Here is a 21,220-nt window from a genome sequence, read left to right as displayed (position 1 = left end):
TCAACCAAAATGTTTGCTACATTTAGCAGATTTGAATATTGGATTCTGGATATTTTGATGCTGGTATTTTCCTAAACTTTCTTGGTGGCTGAGCAAGGTACCCATAATTAAATTGAGCCTTGATATGTTTTTGGTGGCTATGAAAATGTAATTTGATCTCAAAGGAATTTTCCCTTGAGAGTTTCTACTTCTAAGAGGAGACTGCTGAACCCAGTACTCAAAAAGTCAAAGAAGTTAAAGTTCTTATTTACAAATTGTGTGAAATAAATTGAAGTCTACAGAAAATGTCCAGTTTACATATGCCTCTATTTCAAGTTCATTTGGAAGTCAGCGGTTTAAAACTTGTCTTTGTCTTCCTGTCAGAGGTGCCCTTGTGAAGGGATGGTTGTCCTGCTCTCCAACCCCCCCTGTGCCCGTTCTGAAAAGGTGGAGTGAGCACAGCAGATGGCAGCCCTACTTACAGATTCACCATGACACACTGAGAGGGTGTAGAGGAGGCTTACCTTGAGTGGAGTTGTGGGACATGGTGAGACCCACTTTTCCAGAGACTCCAAAGGTGCTGATGTCGACGACACTTCCTAACCAAGGTCATTGAGAACAGGCGTCCTTCCTTGTTCTTATAGCACTGTGCCATTGGCACCCCTCCCCCAATTCTCAGAGGCAGTGACTTTATAGAGCTTGTCCTGAGAGCACATAGGAGATAAGAGGGAGAAGCACAGGAGGGGTCCTATCTGAGGGGAAGTAGGAGATGGATGTGGTGCTGTTAGTGGGAAGTAGGGGAGAAGAGTGGGGCTGGGGCACAGCCTGTGGGAGACTCCTGGTGGGAAAGGCGTGGCATTGATGTAGGGCTGTGGCCATGGCGAGCCACGGGTGACCCTGAGGGTCTTGCATTTGGGGTGCATGCATGTCTGTGTGTTTGAAAGGCCAATGATCATAACTCTCATGGTAACTCGATGCCTGCAGGACCGGGCAGAGGGCCGTGTAGTTGAGAATGTCTCTGTGGCCAGCTCCATTTTATTAGGGAGGACAGGGATAAATGAATGGCACACTTAGGGTTTGGTTGCTTTAAATTTTTCCAGAGAGCTCTGGCCAGGTGGTTCAGTTGGTGAAGCGTTGTTTTGTACACCAAAAGGTTGCAGGTTCCATCCCCCATTGGCGTGCATATGGGAGGCACCATAAATTTTTTTTTCTCTCCCGAGATTGAAATTTCAGAAGCTATTGAGGAACCAGAAGTACAGTAGAGGTGTGCTGGGAGGGAATGACTCACCCACAGGACCTGAGGGCTGGCAGGCTGGATGGGGATGCCTCAGGAGCCCTCACTGCCACACGTGACCACTGGTCAGCAAGTGTACTCCAGATCCTGGAGGTGTCAGTGCTGTTTGTGCAGCTTAATTACTTCTCAAGATGTTTTTAAAAATTACCCCTTTAGAATAACACCTATAGTATAAGTAAACATTTGGAGTTTTCATACTGGAAGAGGGCTTTTTTCTTTGGCGTTTCATTTCACAATTGATGCTTAAATGCTTTACAAGGTAATATTGCAACCACCATTTTCTTTAGTTGCAGAAGTAAAATTATTTCTTAAACATACCCATGCTAGTGAGTTATGCCCGTGGGAAGAGAAAGCACGAAGCACCTGTAAACATCTCCATCTGGGCGAGTCCCTGAGACTGGTCTTGCGCTGAGGTTCTTGTCTGGCTCATGTGGCCGAGGCAGGAAGGAATCCCACGAAGGAGGAAGGCTGCTCATGACTTGTTCGTGTGTCATCGTGCCCATAGTGTGGAGTGCAGGGGACACTGCTGGGTGCTTTTGCAGCGGTAGTGGTCTAGTGACTAGCATCTCAGCCTTGGACTGATGCTGGACAGTACAGCCTGGGTTAGGCTGTCATCAGACAGGAGGTGCCTGGGTCCTCATGGGCAGCCCTGTTTCTCAGGCTCCCACTCCTGTGGGTTGAGGTGCTCAGAAGGGGTGTTTCAGGGGTGCTGAGGTCCCTGCCTGGCACCCAGGGGTTTGTCTGGAGGTAGGCTGGCCCGCTGTGAGTCTAGAGCTGCTCCTGCCTTGGGACCTTTGCACTGGCTAGTCCTCTGGAGAAAGCTCTCCCAGGTGTCCTTAGGGCTTTCCCCACATCCTCAGATGTCACCTCCCAGTGAGGGCTTCTCTGTTTATGTACATTTACACCAACCTCATCCAGATACTCCCATCTCCCTTCCCTCTGTATTTTTCTCACAGATTATCACCATATGACACACTGTAACTGTTATCTGGTTTCTGTTTTTTTGGGGGGTCTTTCTACCCCACTAAAATGTGGGCTTCTTGAGGTCATGGGCTCAGTTTTGCTCTTTGCTGTCTCTCCAGTGTCCAGGAGAAATGTATGGCACATAGTAGGTGTTCAGTGAACCTTTGTTGATGAAGTGGATAAGAGCAGTGTGGTCTCAAGAGCGCTGCATTTGCCTTAAATCATTGAAGCTGCCATGAGGTGCTGGCGGAGGCCCTGCCATTTCACATAAAGCATGTGACGGAGAAGCGTGTGTGTGTGCGTGCGTGCGTGTGCGTGTGCGTGTGCGTGTGCGTGTGTGTGTGTGTGTGTGTGTGATCATCTATTGCCATTTCCAAACTCCCGAGTTCTTTCTATATTCACTTGGATGCTGATTTCAAAATGACTGGTTTTTCCTTCTGGCTCACGAAGGCTGCTGTGTTGAATCTGAAACATAGAGGAAAGCAAAACTTTAAAAAATGCTTTAAAGTTTTGCGTGATTAGCTCTTCCTACATTTCACTTTCTGAACGTTAATAACTCTCTCCTGGCCTTTGCAGCACCATCTGAGCCTCCATCACCTTCCCTGAACAGTACTGCAGCCCTCCAACGCTCCCTCCAAGCCCCTCACCCCCCACCCCCACGCTGTGGACCACAGCAGCCAGGGGGCTGCTCTGTACCCCCAGCACTTGTCCACCTCTGCCATAGCCACCCTCACAACTTTAACCAGCTAGTTCTGTAAATGACGTCGGGCTTGTCACCCCATTAAGATGTAGCTTCATAGGGGCAGGGACCATGTTTGCCTCAGGCCGTGTCATGGGACCCTGGCTGGCACAGTGGCCATGTTTGTTGAATATTTGGGTTAGTAGCATAGTTGATTTATCTCTTTTAAGGAACTCTGATGAATAAAATGAGTGCATATATTTTTTCAATGAAATAATAGGAAAACCGTGGCTTTGAAGAGTCAGGCGTTCTTAGAGAAGTCACTCCATGGCCTGAGTTGCTTGCATTGGGCACGTTAACGTCTCAGAGCGCCCCTTGACCACCCCAGGGCTGAGGATACGGAATTGTGGGACATGCTGTATCTGTGGCAAACAACAAGATATGCCTGCTGAGCTGGGTGGAGCAGGCTGGGGGGATTCTTGGGTAGAGAGGTTACTGGGGTGACTCTCGGAGTCCTGGGAATTCGAGGTGGAGAGGGATGGTGCTTGTGGACCATGGGTGCTGCCAGCATCCTCTCCTTGCCTCTCCTAATCCTGACTGGTGGGCCACCTTCCTCGTCTTCCTGTATCTCTGCACGCTCCCTGTTCTCTCCTCGCACCATGGTCTCCCCAACCAATGCAGGTGTAAGTTTCTTATTGTTTCCCATTCACAGCCTTAGGATATTTAAACATGCCTTTTTCAACCTGCCGTAGCTACCTCTGGATCTCAGCTTCCTGTGCTTAGGTTTCTTTCTCTCTACTGCTCTGAGGGGTGGTTCAGGTTCTCACTGCACAAAGGGCCTGCCCTACTGCTGAGTGCTTTGAGGGTCCTCACTGAATACTTGGTGGGATTCTTCCTGTGGGAGGGAGGGTAGAGTCTACAGAATAGATCAGGATCTCTCACGTGGGAACTGTCCTGTTTATTGTTGGGTACGATAGCATGCTTTCCTCTATGTACTAAATGCCAGTAACACTTTCTCCCTTCTCCAGTTATGGCAACCAAAATGTCACCAGACATTGCCAAGGTTTGGGGGGTGGGGAGGCACAATGCCCTAGTTGAGAACCACTGGGATAAAATATGCATCAGGGGCTCCAGACTTCCTGAGGCTCCCTCCTAATGGATTGTATTGAGGTATAGCCTTGGCAGTTCCCAGAATGAACCCCAGCTTGGGGGTAGCCGCAGGACATAGCCTATTGCCTGTTCTAAGGCTCACACTCATGTACTGGATACGCTGGCTCACCTGCATAAGGAGCTTTGTTAGCACCTTTGGTCTGACCAGTTTTGGGGGCTGCACTGCTGCAGCATCAAGTTTGAAGTCCTCTACATCCACACATGTGGACACGAAGCAGCACATCTGACACTTAAATTCTGCAGAGAGAAGGGCAGCTCTGTAATGCCATCTCTTTTGCTCTTTCTGCCTGAATCATGTCTCACTGTCTGCCACCCCAACACCACCAGTAACAATAAAACACTTTTTTATTTTCAAATCTCAGTGTTTGTCTCACCTCCTGTCTCCTCTCTCATCTGCTCTGGTGTCCATGACGCTTACCATCCTCATGTGTGGACAGGTGTCAGAGAGGAAGTGAGCAGGTTTTAGCCAGCACAGTGTTTTACTTTGTCCCTCCTTAGTGGTGGCCAGGTGCTGCTCCAAGTCACTGGGTCTGTTGGGTCAGGTCCAGCCATGGAATCTGGGAATGGGCAGAGGAGTACCAAGGGCTGCCCACTTGGTTGGCACCTGCATTCAAGGTTGGCCTAGCCCAGATTGGGTGCAAACCTTCATTTTCTAAGGCAGTGCTCTCCTTTGAAGATCCGTTATGGAGACCTTTTTTGTTTTTGTTTTTTTAGATAATCAAAGGTATGACTTTTTTTTTTTAAATAAACATTGTTCAGATTATTACAATTGTTTCTCCTTTTTTTCCCCCATATCTCCCCACCACCCGGTTCCCTCTCCCCTCTGCCCTTACCTCCCCCCCCCCCCGTTGTCCTTATCCATAGGTGTATGATTTTTGTCCAGTCTCTTCCCGTACCCCCCACACAGACACCCCTTTCCCCCTGAGAATTATCAATCCACTCCCATTCTATGCCTCTGATTCTATTATGTTCACCAATTTATTCTGTTCCTCAGATTTTTAATTCACTTGATTTTTAGGATCACTTGTTGATAGATATGTATTTGTTGTTCATAATTTTTATCTTTACTTTTTTCTTCTTTTTCCTCTTTTTAAAGAATACCTTTCAGCATTTCATATAATACTGGTTTGGTGGTGATGAACTCCTTTAGCTTTTTCTTATCTGTGAAGCTCTTTATCTGCCCTTCAATTCTGAATGATAACTTTGCTGGGTAGAGTAGTCTTGGTTGTAGGTTCTTGCTATTCATCACTTTGAATATTTCTTGCCATTCCCTTCTGGCCTGCATAGTTTCTGTTGAGAAATCAGCGGACAGTCGTATGGGTGCTCCCTTGTAGGTAACTAACTGTTTTTCTCTTGCTGCTTGTAAGATTCTCTCTTTGTCTTTTGCCCTTGGCATTTTAATTATGATGTGTCTTGGTGTGGTCCTCTTTGGATTCCTCTTGTTTGGGGTCCTGTGCACTTCCTGAACTTGTAAGTCTATTTCTTTCACCAAGTGGGGGAAATTTTCTGTCATTATTTCTTCAGATAGGTTTTCAGTATCTTGCTCTCTCTCTTCTTCTGGCACCCCAAAAATTCGGATATTGGTACACTTAAAGCCATCCCAGAGGCTCCTTACGCTATCCTCACACTTTTGGATTCTTCTTTCTTTCTGCCTCTCTGGTTGGGTGTTTTTTTCTTCCTCATATTCCAGATCTTTGGTTTGACTCTTCGGGTACAGTGGTCTACAGTTGAGTGTCTGTATATTCTTTATTTCAGACAGTGTATGCATAATTTCTGACTGGTCATTTTCCATTTTTTTGGTATTCTCATTAAGGTCCTTGAAGGTCTCTTCAAGTTTCTCAGCGGTTTTTAGAAGATTCTTGAGTAACCTTATAGATGTGGTTCTGAACACTGTGTCGTCCGTTAATTTGCTTTCCTCCATCTCTCCTACTCATGACATACTTCGGTGTCTCCGCTTTGGCTGCCTCCCTGTGTTGATGGAGTGGCTTTGTGTGGTCAGTGACCTATAGGGGCCGGTAGCTCAGCTTCCCCAATCACTCTAGGTGGTCGCTCTTGGTACACCCCTTTGTGGGCTGAGTGGAAAGTCGTGGTGTAGTTAAAAGCCTTGATTGCTGTTAGTACACTGGGAGGAATTGACCTGCTGCGTCTATAACGGAAGAATTGCTTTGCTGGAGACACAGTAGGGCTTTGGTGCTCACTGAGTCTGCCTCTTGAATGTGTCCCTTATGAGAGTGGTTGAAATCTGGTGTCGTCCACACCGACCACTAGATACCCTAGTGTCTGGATCTCCAATGGGGTGCAGGTCTGAGGCCTCCCAGCAGGAGCTACAGCAAGAGCTACAGTTTTCTCCTCTTTGCTTGGGCGGTTTTGGAGCAGTCTGACTGGAGCTGCAGTTAATTTGGTTGAGCTGCCACAGAACAGGCCATTTATATGTAAAAGCCGCTGTGTGGAGCCTGGGCGGGTTTGTAGAATGTGCGGGGTGGGGTCTCAGGGCGGGTCGGGGTCTCAGGGCTGGGGTGTGGCAAACGACCATGGCTGCCTTCAGCCGTCTCTGCCTTTCTGCGTTTCCAAGTCCCTGTGTCCCGCGCTCCAGCGCAGCAAACCCTGATTGCTGGACGCACCTCTGCAGAAAAGTCACTCTCACTCTCCGATCGATGGCTGAGAGTCCAGCTTCTCCCCGTAGGCATCTGGGTCCCCCGCGTGTCCCCAGAAACTGGAGTTCAGAGTGATCGGGAGTTTGTCTCCCTTCGGTTTGAAGAAAAGCCGCGCGCCCAGTCGCCCGCCGCCAGCCCGCTTCGTGCGCGCCTCCGTACCTCGGCTCTCCAGCGTTTGCGCTCCCTTCTCTTCTTAGTTGTAAATCTACCACTCAGCCAGCTTTCCCGTGGTTCTGGGTGGTAGACGCTTTGTTTTTTAGTTGTATTTTTGAAATCATTGTGCGAGGCAGCAGTTTAGTTGTTTAACTTTGCCGCCATCTTGGTTCCTCCCAAAGGTATGACTTTGATAAAAAGAAAAAGCTCATAGAAACACATGTTTATAAACCAGTCTCATTAAACTTAACCTTTGGGGAACTTCTCTCCATGGCCTGGGCACTTGTTCAGTTAGCAGTCAGGAAGCTTGAGCTGAAGACAACTTGTCTTGGCAAGTGCTCCTGAGGCCATCTTCATTGTGCCAAGGCCCTCGAAGAGTGAGAAAAGGATTGTCTGTTTGATGGTGGTCACACCCAGGTCTTCAGTGCCCCCTTGCTTCCTGTGGACTCGCAGACACCTGCTGCCTGCTGTGCCCGACCTCTTCAGCCATTGAAGCTGACCCTTTGGGAAACTCCTCACTGCTCTTGGATGTCACTTATGATACCTCCCAGAGTTGAGGTTCTGCCTACTGAGAAGAAGCAATGGACTGTGCCAAAAACCTTTATGTGACAGATACGTTGGTGCCTTTGCTGGATCGTCTTTCATCCAGAAGCATGTGATGTACAATAACATTTTTCCAGGTCCATGAATCAATCCATCACATTTTGTTATTTAAAAACTTCAAGTTTGACATTTTATTCAGTAGTTCATTTGTCAGTTATGAATTAAAAACAACATTTGTCACTGTCCTGTGTGCCTCTTTCATTGTTTCCTTGAGTCTTGCTTGGCATACGGCTGGGCACACAGGTTTAGATGAGGCCTGTAAACAGGCCCATGTTAATCTGATTTATACATTTGTGTGTGTGTGTGGGGGGGGGGAACACTTGGAGGGGTGGGGCATGACAGAAATAGGTAGTGTTCTCCCTTCCTCCAACCTGTGGGGGGAGTGATGGCCACCTAGCAGGCATATGGCCAGGAAGATTGCAGCAGTGCTGTAGTGCTCAGGACTCTGTGTGAAGCGCTGACTCCTTCTGCTTCCCTACACTCGCGTTGTGTTTCTTCAGGTCACACAGTCCTGCTTCTCTTCAGTCCTGGGCCTGAGGCTCTGCACTCACGGATGACCCTGGAAGCCCAAGGAGCATTTCCCCCTTGACTGTGTATTGAGAACCCAGTGAAGTGCTCAGTGCTCTGTATGTACAGCTCTCACTCATAGCATAGCTGGCCTAGCTGGTGAGAACAGTCCAGGCCTATCATGGATCTTGATGGGCTTCAGCCTGGTGACTGACCTCTTTCCCATTTACCACTGCCTCTGAGGACAAAAAGTTTCGCTTTAGAGGAATCCACAGGCAGCAAAATCTCAGACATATGCTGAAGCAATATCTTCACCGATACAGCTCCTAGGGCAATGGAAATGAAAGATAAAATAAACAAATGGTACTACATGAAAATAAAAAGCTTCTGTACAGCAAAAGAAACCAACAAAACAACAAGAAAGCCCACTGCATGGGAGAACATATTTGCCAACGATATCACCGATAAGGGTTTAATCTCCAACATTTACAGGGGACTCATACAACTTAACAAAAGGAAGATAAACAACCCAATCAAAAAATGGGCAACCGACCTAAATAGATACTTTTTGAAATAGGACATAAGGAAGGCCAAGAGACATATGAAAACATGCTCAAAGTCACTAATCATCTGAGAGATGCAGATCAAAACGACAATGAGATACCATCTCACTCCTGTCAGAATGGCTATCATCAACAAATGACAAGTGCTGGCGAGGGTGCGGAGAAAAAGGAACCCTCGTGCACTGCTGGTGGGAATGCAGACTGGTACAGCCAATGTGGAGAACAGTATGGAGTTTCCTCAAAAAACTAAAAATGGAACTCCCATTTGACCCAGTGATTCCACTTCTAGGAATATATCCCAAGAAACTAGAAACACCAATCAGAAAGGATATATACCCCCACACACACACACCTATGTTCATAGTGGCACAATTCACCATAGCTAAGATTTGGAAACAGCCCAAGTGCCCATCAGCAGATGAGTGGATTAAAAAACTGTGGTACATCTACACAATGGAATACTACGCTGCTGTAAAAAAGAAGGAATTCTTACCATTTGCAACAGCATGTATGGAACTGGAGAGCATTATGCTAAGCAAAATAAGCCAGTTAGAGAAAGATAAATATCACATGATCTCACTCATTTGTGGAATATAGTGAACAACATAAACTGATGAACTGATCCAGAGACAGAGAAGCATCGATCAGACCATCAAACCTCAGAGGGAAGGTAGGGGAGGCTGGGGATAAGGGTGAGAGATCAACCAAAGGACTTGTATTCATGCATATACTAATAAGCCTAAATAATGGATACAGACACCAGGGGGGTGAGGGCATAAGTGAGGGGGTGGAGGAGCAATGGAGGATAAGGACACATATGTAATACCTTAGTGCAGTGATGGCGAACCTGTGATGCGTGTCAGCACTGACACGCGTAGCCATTTCTGATGATGAAACATTTGCTGCTCCTGAGGATGAAACATTTGCGAAATAATGTTTTTTCCTCAAAGTGACACACTACCCGAGTTATGCTCAGTTTTTTGGCGAAGTTTGACACACCAAGCTCTAAAGGTTGCCCATCACTGCTTTAGTCAATAAAAAATAAAAAATTTCTGCTGATCTCCAGGTAAGTAATTGACTTTAATGTACTTCTGTTATGATTATATACTTTGCTTATAGGGACAAATTATTAAAGTACTGACTGAACCTCAGAGCATGGTCCAACCTTTGGTACCTCCTGTGAGATGGAGTATTTATAAAATGTATAAGGCACACTTGACTTACTGCAGAGCCATAAGGCATTGGAGAAAACAGCAGTTTTCCATAAGTAAATGTGGCACTTTGGGCTCCCATTCCAGCTAGAGGATATGTACTGCTAGCTGCCTCATTTAATATCAGATTCTCTTAGACGTTTTTTACAAAGTCAATTAGTCATATTCTCCTAACATTTCATTGATACTGTGTGTTTGGTTAATTCCTTCATATTTTCATACTTTGCCTGGAGTTATAATGATCTTAGCAGACCTTTAAGTAAAAGAAGCCTGACACCTCTTGGCTGTGGTGTAGTTCCAAAGTTCTTGATGATGGCTTCTTGGTTGGGAACAGGGACGTGGTGTGTATTCCGGGGTGACCCGGCTTGAGCTTGCCTGCCACATGGAGCCGAGGTTTATATGGCACTGCGGGACTGCCCAGGCTCCTGCCTGTTCTTGCCATCTCCTGCCTCCGTTCTCCACCTCCATGCTCATCGTGTTTGGGTTACAGGATGTACTGGCTAGCTTTGGTTTTGACTTTGTTATGTGTTTTACACATCTCAAGATGAACATCGTTTCTTGTGGTGGCTGAGCTGTCACCCGCTGTACACTGTTGATTACTTTGTGCCCACCTGTCTTTCCTGTTCTAGGCGCAGTTTCTATAGGACTCTGACTTCTTCATAGTTTTCTGTTTTTCCCTTCCCTATTTAAGTGGAAAGAGGAATATTTTTGTCTATCCTTTATGAACAAATATATACACAATACAAGGAACAGCTTTGTTTGACTCTATTAGCTATTCAAATTTATAAAATTAAGCATTCAGTTGTTGTTATGTTATAATATTGATATACCTGTATGTATTGTTACAGACGCATGATTTTTCCCTGTTTCAGCTTATTCTAATTATCTGTACTTAATTGATCTCTTTTTAGTGTTTATAACACAACTTGGCCAGTAGCAGCCTCTACAGGCCAGCTTTCCTACTTCCACAATTTGTGAAGGCACCTTCTTTTCAGTCCCAGCAAGGGATTCTTGGATCATACTAATTATCTTTCTTCTGTTCTAAGACATGGAGTCAAATGCTCTCCTGGTTCTTTTAATGGGAAGTACTATTAGAAACAGATCTGGGTGCTCTGAGTTCACTTCATGTTGTTCTATAGCAATCTGGTGGTGAGTAGGCTAATGATGTCACTGCTAAAACACTTCAGGGTCAGAGCTAGAAAATATTTCTTTATGGTTGTGAGTACAACTTCTATGTATTTCTGATTTGACACTATCTAATCCTTTTTTAATTCCAACCTAAATTTTTAACTGTATTTATAGCCATTTTTGTTCCGTATTTCTATATCTCATTGACAACTGTTCTGTTACCACTTTATGGACAAATTATCAAATTCCTTTCCAGAAACATTTTAATAGCATCACAGGTTTATGGTGCCAGCTGTACTAGTAGGAATATACTTGCTTTATTCTAGTCTTGCCAGCATTGGGTGTCTCTTTGTATTGAAAACATTTAATCATTCTTATCTATTAATTTATCCTTCCTAGTTGAAAATTTACCATGCTGCCTCTGGTTGCTTTAATGTGTTTTTTTGTTTGTTTTTTGTTAATTTTTATTTATTGATTTTTAGAGAGAAGGGGGAAGGAAGAGAGAGACAAACATCGATTTGTTGTTCCACTTATTTATGCATTCATTGGTTGCTTCTTGCATACATGTGCCCTAACCAGAGATTGAACTCACAACCTTGGCATACCAGGACAACACTCTAGCCAACTGAGTACCTGGCCAGGGCTCTGGTTGCTTTAAATTGTCTTTGAATGCTGTGTGTGTTTTCATCTCTTGGTTACTTGAGGTATTTTGGTGTCTGTTCCTTGCCTATTTCTTCTTTAAAGTCTTGATGATTTAGAGATTTGTGTGGGTTTTTTTTACATTTTAATTTCTTTATTGATTAAGATATTACATATGTATCCTTATTGATTTAGAGATTTGAATGAGTTCTTATTATAATTTAATGCAGTCATATGTGATACAACTATCCTATATAATAAAACCCTAATATGCAAATCGACCGAATGGCGGAACAACCAGTCGCTGTGACGCACACTGACCACCAGAGGGCAGACACTCAATGCAGGAACTGCCCCCTGGCGATCAGTGCACTCCCACACAGGGAGCACCGCTCAGCCAGAAGCCGGGCTCACGGCTGGAGAATGCAGTGGCGGTGGCAGGATCCTCTCCTGCCTCTGTGGCAGCGCTAAGGACCCCTCGTGGGACATCCCCAGAGGGGTCCTGGACTGCGAGAGGGCACAGGCTGGGCTGAGGGGACCCCCCTCCCCCAGTGCTGCACGAATGTCGTGCACCAGGCCTCTAGTATTTTATAATAGCTCATTCTACATAATAAAAGGGTAATATGTAAATTACCATCACTCTGCTACGCCCACGATTGGGCCAGCGGGAGGCGCAGGGGGCGGGACTCGGGGTGGCCGGGGTGGCCGATTGGGCCGGCGGGACGCTGAGCTCGCGTCGCCAGCAGCGGCGCAAGCTCAGCGTCTGCACCATGGCTGTGCTGCGGCACAGAAGGGGCCTCTGGGGTAGTGAGCCCACGTCCTGCTGCGGACCATCAAAAGCGGGGAGCGAAAGCGGGGGAGCTGGCTGTCTGTCCGCTCCGGCACCAGGCCTTTCAAAAGCCTCCATCGCGCCGGAGGCTTTCGAAAGGCCTGGTGCACCAGCGGACAGACAGCCAGCTCCCCTGCCATCAAAAGCGGGGAGCAGGCTGCTAGCAGTGTCCGCGGAGCGTGCTAGGCTTTGCAGTGCAGTGGATATGGCCTGGATGGCAGGTTAGGCCTAGGGGACCCTACACGTGCATGATTTAATCATGCACTGGGCCTCTAGTAGAGATATAATTCATATACCATACAGTTCACTCCTTTAAATTTAGTGGTTTTTAGTATATTCACAGAAAACATCACCACCATCCAATTCCAAAACATCTTCATCATTCCAGAAGGAAACCCCAGAACCATTAGCAGTCACTCCCCATTCTCCCCTTCCCCCAGCCCCTGACAACCACTTATCTACTTTCTGTCTCTATAGATTTGCCTGTTCTAGACATTTTATGTCACTTGAATCATACAATATGTCGCCTTTTATGCCTGGTCTCTTTCACTTAGCATCATGCTTTCCATTTTCAACTATGTTGTAGCATAGGTCCATACTTCCTACCTTTTTATGGCTGTGTACTATTTGATTTTATGCCTACACTATGTTTTGTTTACCCATTTATCTGTTGATGGAATTTGGGTTGTGTCCATCTTTTGGCGCTGCTATGAGTAATGTTGCTATGAACAAATGCGTTTTCATTTCTCTTGGGTATATACCAAGTAGTGGAATTGCTGGGTTATATGGTACCTCTTTTTTTTTTTTTTTTTTTTTTTTTTGAGGAACTGTCATACTATTTGCCAAGGTGCATGCACCATTTTATATTACGAGCTGCAATGTGTGAGGGATCCAATTTTTCTACGTTCCCATTAACTTATTATCTGTCTTTTTTTGTTCTAACCATCCTAGTGGGTTCAAGTGGAATCTCATTGTGGCTTTGATTTGCATTTCAATAATGTCTGGTGATGTTGAGCATCTTCATGTGCTTATTGGCCATTTGTATATATATATATTTTTTTGGAGAAATGTTTATTCGAATCCACTACCTATTTTTTTAAATTGTATGTGTGGGTTTTTTTAATTGAGTTGTAAGGGTTCCTTATATAGTCTGGCTACAAGTCCTTTATCAGATATATGACTTGAAAATATTTTCTCTCATTCTATGGGTTGTCTTTTCACTTTCTTAATGGTGCCTTTGAAGCACAGAAGTTTTTAATTTTGATGAAGTCCCTTTGACCTGTTTTTTTCTTTTGTTTCTTGTGCTTTTGGTTTCATATCTTAGACACAAATGCCAAGGTTATGAAAATTTTTTCATATATTTTTCTCTAAGAGTTTTATAGTTTTAGTTCTTACAGGTAGATCTTTGATCTACTTGAATTAAATTTGGTATATGATGTGGGAAAGGCATCCAATTTCATTCTTTTGCATGTAGCTATCCAGTTGTCCCAGCACCATTTGTTGAAAAGACTGTTTTTTCCCATTGAAGGGTTTTGGCAACCATGTCAAAAATCAGTTGGTGGTAGTAGATGTAAGAGTTTATTTCTGGACGCTGTTCTATTCCTCTATGTGCCTATACTTTTGCCAGTACCATCTTGTCTTGGTTACTATAGATTTTTGGTAAGTTTTGAAATCTGGACATGTGAGTCCTCCAACTTTGGGTTTTTTGTTTGTTTGTTTTTTGTTTTATTTTGGCTATTCTGGCTCCCTTGAATTTCTATATGCATTTTAGAATCAGCTTGTCAATTTCTACAAAGAAGCCAGTTGGAATTTTAATAGGGCTCACATTGAATAATTTTTAAAATTAAGTTTTTAAATTTGTTTGGTGTTTAGAGGGCAGTTTGGCTCTAAATCAGTTACTGTTAACCGATTATGCCACTATTGTTTTGCTTTGTTAAGCTTATTTTTTATCAGCTATAACTTTTATGTGTAATTGGCAATTCTTGGACTCTTCTTTCCATTAAGTTATGTTTCTGTGTTCCCGGAATGTGTGGTTAACATTCTATTTGGCTGTGGGATGCAGTCTCAAGCCAGTCTGTTTGTTCAAGCCCTAATTGAGTGCCTTCACGTATATCCAGTCTTTTATCAGCGATGGGTGGGTGAACAGGCCAGGGGTTCTGAAACAGTATATACTGCTGTCACAGGGTTTGGACTGACTTTCTTTTTGAACAAGGGTTGGCTGCAGATGGTATTTAAGCTGGGCGGTGATGGGCAGGCTAACTGGCCATTGAGTGGGGTCGGGGGTGTGTGTTGGAAACTCATACATTGCTAAGGGAGGAGGAGGAGGGCAGATTGGTACTGGGTGGTAGAGTTATTGGGAAAGCAATACAGGGAGGGCTGGGATTTGAGCAGGGAAGGGACTTGGGAGAGGAGGGTAGCATGAGCCATGTGGCAGAATGTCAGATAGCCTGTCTGTACTTTGTGTTTGTGTTTCAACAATGTCAACACTTGAGTTCATGCATTTAAGAAGAGCTGCTTTGAATCTTATCTCTTTTTCCTGGATCCACCAGTATGACACCATTCCTATTCAGTCCAGCGTGGTGTTATGTTCCTGCCCATCCCCATCAATGGTGAGGACCCAGACTGATTCCGGCACGGCCCCTGTTGTTCCCAGCGGTGGTAGCAGGCAGGGCCCCACCATGGACAGCACTGCGGCTGAGTCCCGACCAAGTGCCAACTCACTGCAACATGCTGCACAGCCACCACCACAGCCTCGGAAGAAACGGCCAGAAGACTTCAAATTTGGGAAAATTCTTGGTGAAGGATCTTTTTCAACAGTGAGTACATGCTGCTGTTGTTGAATAAGTGTGTTTTCCTTGGATAGGCTGACCTTCCAGGCTCAGAACTGGGAGAACCAGATATGAGGTGGTCTTCCCCGGAGGAGGGTTTCAGGCCTCTGGGGGTTCCTCTCCTATTCTGAAGGTGACTTGGGGCCACAAGTAGATCATGTGGCTAAAATATCTAAGCCATGATTTTGTAGTTGCAAGCTTTAAAAGGCATCATTTGATCTTATTTTTTATTAAATGGCAGTTCATTTTATTCAAACCAGGCATCAGCAGGTGACTAACATTCCATGTCCTTGTGTCACATAGGCAAGATTCTGGGAAGCTTTTCTGTTCCTTAGATTAAAAGTTAGTATTGGTCCTGGCCAGTGTGGCTCAATGGTTGAATGTCGACCTATGAGTCAGGAGGTCATGGTTCGATTCCCGGTTAGGGCACATGCCCAGGTTTCAGGCTCAATCCCCAGTAGAGGGTATGCAGGAGGCATCCGATCAATGATTCTCTCTCATAGTTGATGTTTCTCTCTCTCTCTCTCCCTTCCTCTCTGAAATCAATAAAAAAATATATTTTTTAAAGTTAGTATTGGGCCCCAGCTGGTTTGCCTCAGTGGATAGAGCGTCGGCCTGCAGGCTGAAGGGTCTTGGGTTCGATTCCCACTCAATGGCACATGCCCGGGTTGTGGGCTCGATCCCTAGTAGGGGGCATGCAGGAGGCAGCCAATCCATGATTCTCTCTCATCATTGATGTTTCTATCTCCCTCTCCCTCTCCCTTCCTCTCTGAAATCAATAAATATATATATATTTTTTAAAGTTAGTATTGGTATTAGTATCTCCTCAGAGTTTTTGGGGGAAACATTTAAAAACCTTTATTTTAAAATATGCAAAACGTTACATTCTTGACACTTGCTAGAGTTACAGACCAAGACCTGCTGGCCTCTAGATTCTGTGTCCTCTGTTTTATAAACAAATGTTATCATGGCACTGTCAAGTCACACTCAAGGTAACTCTTTTTTTGCTCCTTGAGTGAGTTGTGTCTGTCCTATGGTATTTTTCCTCTTGCAGCAAAGAAGTGAAGGTTCAAATGAGCTCCTTTGTTGAAGTGTCAGCTCCATGTGGCTATGGCAGCGCTGGAGGTTTGCTGCAGGCTTGGTGGAGGCTGGAGTACTTGTTCTCCAGCTGGGGTGCACAGTCTAAATCTGTACCTTCATAAAAAAATAGCTCCTATGTGGCCATGGTCTCCAAGCTGGGCTCAGCATGCATTATGGTCACAGCAGGGTGGTGCTTGAGGCCCCTCGTGCAGCAGGATTTCTGAACAATGAGTCTTCCTTGCCTGGCTTTTGTGAAGAAACCTTACGTGAAATTTGTTTTCCTTTTATCCTTTTACATTTATGAAATATTTCAAAATGCAAAGAACATGAAATTATTATAGCTCACTTATGTTTTCAACGTTGTTTTAATTAATGTTAATTTTTGCTGTCCTTACGCTTTTTTTTTTTTAATCCTCACCTGAGGATATTTTTTCCCCATTGATTTCTAGATAGTGGAAAAAGAAAGAGAGAGCCGAAACCGGTTTGGCTCAGTGGATAGAGCGTCGGCCTGCAGACTGAAAGGTCCCAGGTTCGATTCCGGTCAAGGGCATGTACCTTGGTTGCGGGCATATCCCCAGTATGGGGTGTGCAAGAGGCAGCTGATTGATGATTCTCTCTCATCGATGTTTCTAACTCTATCCCTCTCTCTTTCTTTCTGTAAAAAATCAATAAAATATATTTTTTAAAAAAGAAAGAAAAAAAGAAAAGAAAAAGAAAGAGAGAGCCCTGACCAGTTTGGCTCAGTGGATAGAGAGCATTGGCCCGAGAACTGAAGGGTCCTGGATTCCGGTCAAGGGCATGTACCTTGGTTGTGGGCTCGATCCCCAGTAGGGGGAGTGCAGGAGGCAGCTGATGTTTCTCATCATTAATGTTTCTAACTCTCTACCCCTTTCCCTTCCTCTCTGTAAAATCAATAAAAATATATTTTTTAAAAAAGAGAGAAAGATCGATGTGAGATACACACATCAATTGGTTGCCTTTCACAGGTGCCCTTACTGGGGCTGGGGTACCTGCAACCGAGGTACATGTTCTTGACGGGGAATTGAACCTAGGACCCTTTGGTCTGGGGGCCGACACTCTAACCATTGAGCTAAACTGGCCAAGACTCCCTTTATACTTTTGATTTAGATTTTTTAAAATTAGCAGTTTTTGTTTAAATTATGAAAGAATTGTGTCCTTAGAATAAAAACCTTCAGCCCTAGCTCGTTTGGCTCAGTGGATAGAGCACTGGCCTGTGGACCAAAGGATCCCGGGTTCAATTCCGGTCAAGGGGTACATACCTTGGTTGCAGGCTCCTCCCCGGCCCGGCTCATGCAGGAGGCAACCAATCGATGTGTTTCTTTCACATCGATGTTTCTCTCTTGTCTTTCCCTCTCTCTTCCACTCTCCCTAAAAATGAATAGAAAATTATCCTCAGATGAGGACTAATAAAAAACAAAACAAAACAAAAACACTTCAACTGTGAGGATAATCCCCAGTCCTTATGGTACTTACAGATCCTTTTAGGAGGACGAAGCTATTTTGAAGAGAACCTTGGTATTCTGCATGGTTTCTTACAGCGGTCCAGTAAAAGAACTTTACTTCATTGGACATTTATTTTGACTGGAAAATGGGGACTTATTTGTGAAATTCCTCCATGTCTGGCTTTCTGAGGCAGATCTTGACGTCCAAATTAGTTCTGTAATCAGCCTGAGTGGTGTGTGGCGGGTGGGGGGGCGGGGGGGCAGTGTCAAGTCATGTCCTGTTAAAGAGGGGCACTCCCTGCCCTGTGTCCATAAGGAAACCTGCATGTGAAATACCGAATTCACACACAACAGAAAGATGACATAACTATCTCCTTCAGAAAAGTTTCCATTTAAATATTAGTACTCTTTAACAGTTCTTTTTACTTACATAGCTAGTCTAATCCTGTGAAGAAATTTAATATTGCTTAAATACATAAGCAGTTCTCCCCCATCACTCCCCAGCGTGTGAGAACAGTCCACATAGGTACATTCCTCTGGAAAGATCTTTGAGATCTTTTCACTTGAGTATGTACAATCCAACCTCATCCTTAATGACTGCAGGGCGTTTCACACAGTACTTTTCCAGGATTGAGTCTGGTGAAGAATTCTGTACTGGCATTTAACTCACACTCAGGGGCCAGATGAACCCGGCTGTGGCCTCCTGAGGTCTTCCCAGAAGGCCCAGGGATACTCCAGGAGTTGGGCAGGTTTTCATCTATTCTCTGGTCCTCGGGCCTTCCCCCTGCAGGTATCTTTGAAGAGATGTTTGTACCAGCTGGCAGTGGTGGGGGCCACCCAGTACATCGTCAAACTGGGCTCATTAGGCATTTGGAAGTTGGTGCTTAGGTTGCACCTAGGGTTTCCTAGTGTAGAAAGGCCTTTTCCATATTGTGCGATGCCCCATTGGTACTCTGTCCCTCAAATAGAGTTTGAGCACCAGACTCAGGTGTACCACAGAGAGGACGCAGCTTGGAGTGTAACTGCACTTCTGATGAGGGTGTAGGACTCCCAGGAGGCCACTGGTGATTTCATTTTCTGTGCCCTTGATAGCAGAGATGGTATTTATGGTGTCTGAGAGCAGCATCAAATGAGATGTATGGTAACAATTATTTGAAAAAGCCTAAATACAGTGTTACTTTTTGCAATGAACATATACTGAGGACATATTTTTAAAGTTATTTTTTAAGACATTCCTAGTACCTACTTGTGGAGGTATTATTTGTTGCTTCTTCCTACTTTTGGGGAGGGTGACACAGGTCTAGATGTTCCTGCGCATGCACTTCACTGCACAATGGGGACTATTGGCAGCTGATGAAGAACCTTCTGGAAACAGTAGAGAGAGATATGTGTTTGCTGTTAAGTCTTGGAATGAATTAACTTTGTCATTGACATTCAGCTATATTTGTTAGCACAGGACCAAAAATATTTAAAGGTAATTTTACAATGGGGGTGGGGTAGCCTGTGTGATTGGTTGCAGGGTAACTTGTGAGTCTCAATGCCCTGGTTACATTTAGTGTTTTGTTTTGTTTTCTCTTTTCCCCTTTTCTTCCCAAACCAGGTTGTTCTGGCCCGAGAACTGGCAACCTCAAGGGAATATGCTAGTAAGTACTAACTCCAGCAATCTTTGTCTGGGATGCAGGGACAGTACACTTCTGGGCACATGGCCGCTCGGCACTGCCCAGCGCTTGGGGGTTTCTGTGCTGATTTTAGAGGAGAGGACACTGTTGGTCTGTCTTAGAGACTATGAAGTCAGTAGCCACATTATGTGAAAAATTTGAATTTATGCCAAAAATTTGAACTTTATGAGTTGTGTCTTTAGTGTTTTCTTACCGTTTCAAATCATAGTAACTTGCTTCTCTCTTACCTTAAGTTAAAATTCTAGAGAAACGTCACATTATCAAAGAGAACAAGGTCCCGTATGTAACCAGAGAGAGAGACGTGATGTCGCGCCTGGATCACCCCTTCTTTGTTAAACTTTACTTCACGTTTCAGGATGATGAAAAGCTGTGTATCCTTTGAATAGTCAAAGCGTTCTGAAATCACACAGTGACCCCTATTAGTTTGGCATCATGACAACATGGTTGTTTTTGCAAGTAGTCCCTTCTCCTGGAAAGGAAAAGGGCTGTATATTCTAAATACAGAGGAATTCATAGCATGGCTGTGGCCCCCTGGGGTTACTTCATGGGAGACCATCACAAACATTTTTTCATTTTTTTATCGATAAGCATTGTATATAAAGGATTTTTATTATTTTAACCCAGTGGTTGCTATACATTTATTCAAAGGCTTCCCTCATTCCTCTTACCAGCATCCTTGGAGTATCTATCAGGTGTCAAGTCCTGTGCTCAAAAGCAGGGAAGTGAGAGAGGAAGAATAATCTTGGGCACCTGGGGCTCCTAGAAGGTGGGCAACTATCTGACTTCTTTGGCTCAGGCATGTGGGGTTTGGTTGGAAGGGACATTTTTACCAGGCTCAGTCCCCAGGTGAGAAGTTCAGGGAGTGACCCATAGGAGTCCAAACCCTTTCTCCCTATACATAGATGCTGTCCTCTCCCTGGGGTCTCCAACCTCCCTCCTCCTGCTCCCTATGAAGTCTGCTCTCAGTGCCTTTTTTTAAAATCTCTGATCACCCAGTGCTTCTGGCTCTTCATGGCTTTGCAGCTGCATCTCCATCAGAGATATCATACTCGCTGATTCTTTGCTTTGTTTGAGGGCATCTTATGTTTCCTGACTTCTCTAACTCTTTTACCTTTGCTTAGGGATAAGGGAAGCAGGGTACCATGGCAGTCAGGGTGGACCACACGTCTATGTCATGCAGCTTATCGTGGGCCTACCCATCATGTAGCCAGACTGGCCAGTATTTCCTCACTTCTCAGTCCCTTTACTGTAGTTCTTCTAAACCAAGACTTCCCTCAGCCCCTGTTTGCCTGGTGACTGTTCTCAATCGCAGCAGACGCTCTTGGTTTCTACTCAACCAAGAGAGGTTGGACTGTCAAATGGAGTAGGTTAAGAGCTTGTTTAGGTTTAAACCTCAGTCTTTGTATTTGTTCTTTTCCTCTTGTTTTCAAGGTCTCCAGAGCCCCTTCCCCTCACCACACCACTTCCAAAGGTGGTCCAGTGCCTGAGAGTTTGCCTTCCCCATCTTCTATTCCCACCGGTTCAGGCTTCCTTTCCCCTCCCTCTCTATACACAGATTCTTCTGGGTTAAAACTTTGCTCAGTCCTGTTCCCCTTTTAACACCATTTTCTGGCTTCATCAGCTGTCAGCTGAATTTGTTCTTTTTGTTTATTGAGAAGTCTTTGGTGAATGCTGGGTGATGACAATGTGCTGGTAAATGAGATGAGGGTTTTGTCTTCGGAGACCTTAAATTTCCATGCAGGAGGTAGGTAACACAGGTGATCAATACCTAAGAGACCAAGAGTAGTAAAACCAGGTA

General features: G+C 44.8%; 1 protein-coding gene across 3 annotated transcripts in view; it reads left to right on the top strand.

Annotated features, from left to right (window-relative positions):
- Positions 1-21,220, top strand: part of PDPK1 (3-phosphoinositide dependent protein kinase 1) — an 86,836-nt gene that overhangs the window by 20,619 nt on the left and 44,997 nt on the right. Inside the window, exons 2-4 of one of the 3 annotated variants that reach the window (XM_079781843.1) lie at positions 14,922-15,188; positions 19,344-19,386; positions 19,656-19,793. In XM_079781843.1, the coding sequence (XP_079637969.1) occupies positions 14,922-15,188; positions 19,344-19,386; positions 19,656-19,793 (448 nt within the window). Of the gene's footprint in view, positions 1-14,693; positions 15,189-19,343; positions 19,387-19,655; positions 19,794-21,220 lie in introns of those variants that run through there. The other 2 variants (XM_079781844.1, XM_079781842.1) reach the window with 2 other exon arrangements.

The sequence above is a fragment of the Cnephaeus nilssonii genome (genome assembly GCF_951640355.1).
Source record: "Cnephaeus nilssonii genome assembly, chromosome: 2".
NCBI lineage: Eukaryota > Metazoa > Chordata > Mammalia > Chiroptera > Vespertilionidae > Cnephaeus > Cnephaeus nilssonii.
The sequence above is the reverse complement of the archived record's forward strand: the minus strand, read 5'-3'. Positions and strand labels throughout refer to the sequence as shown.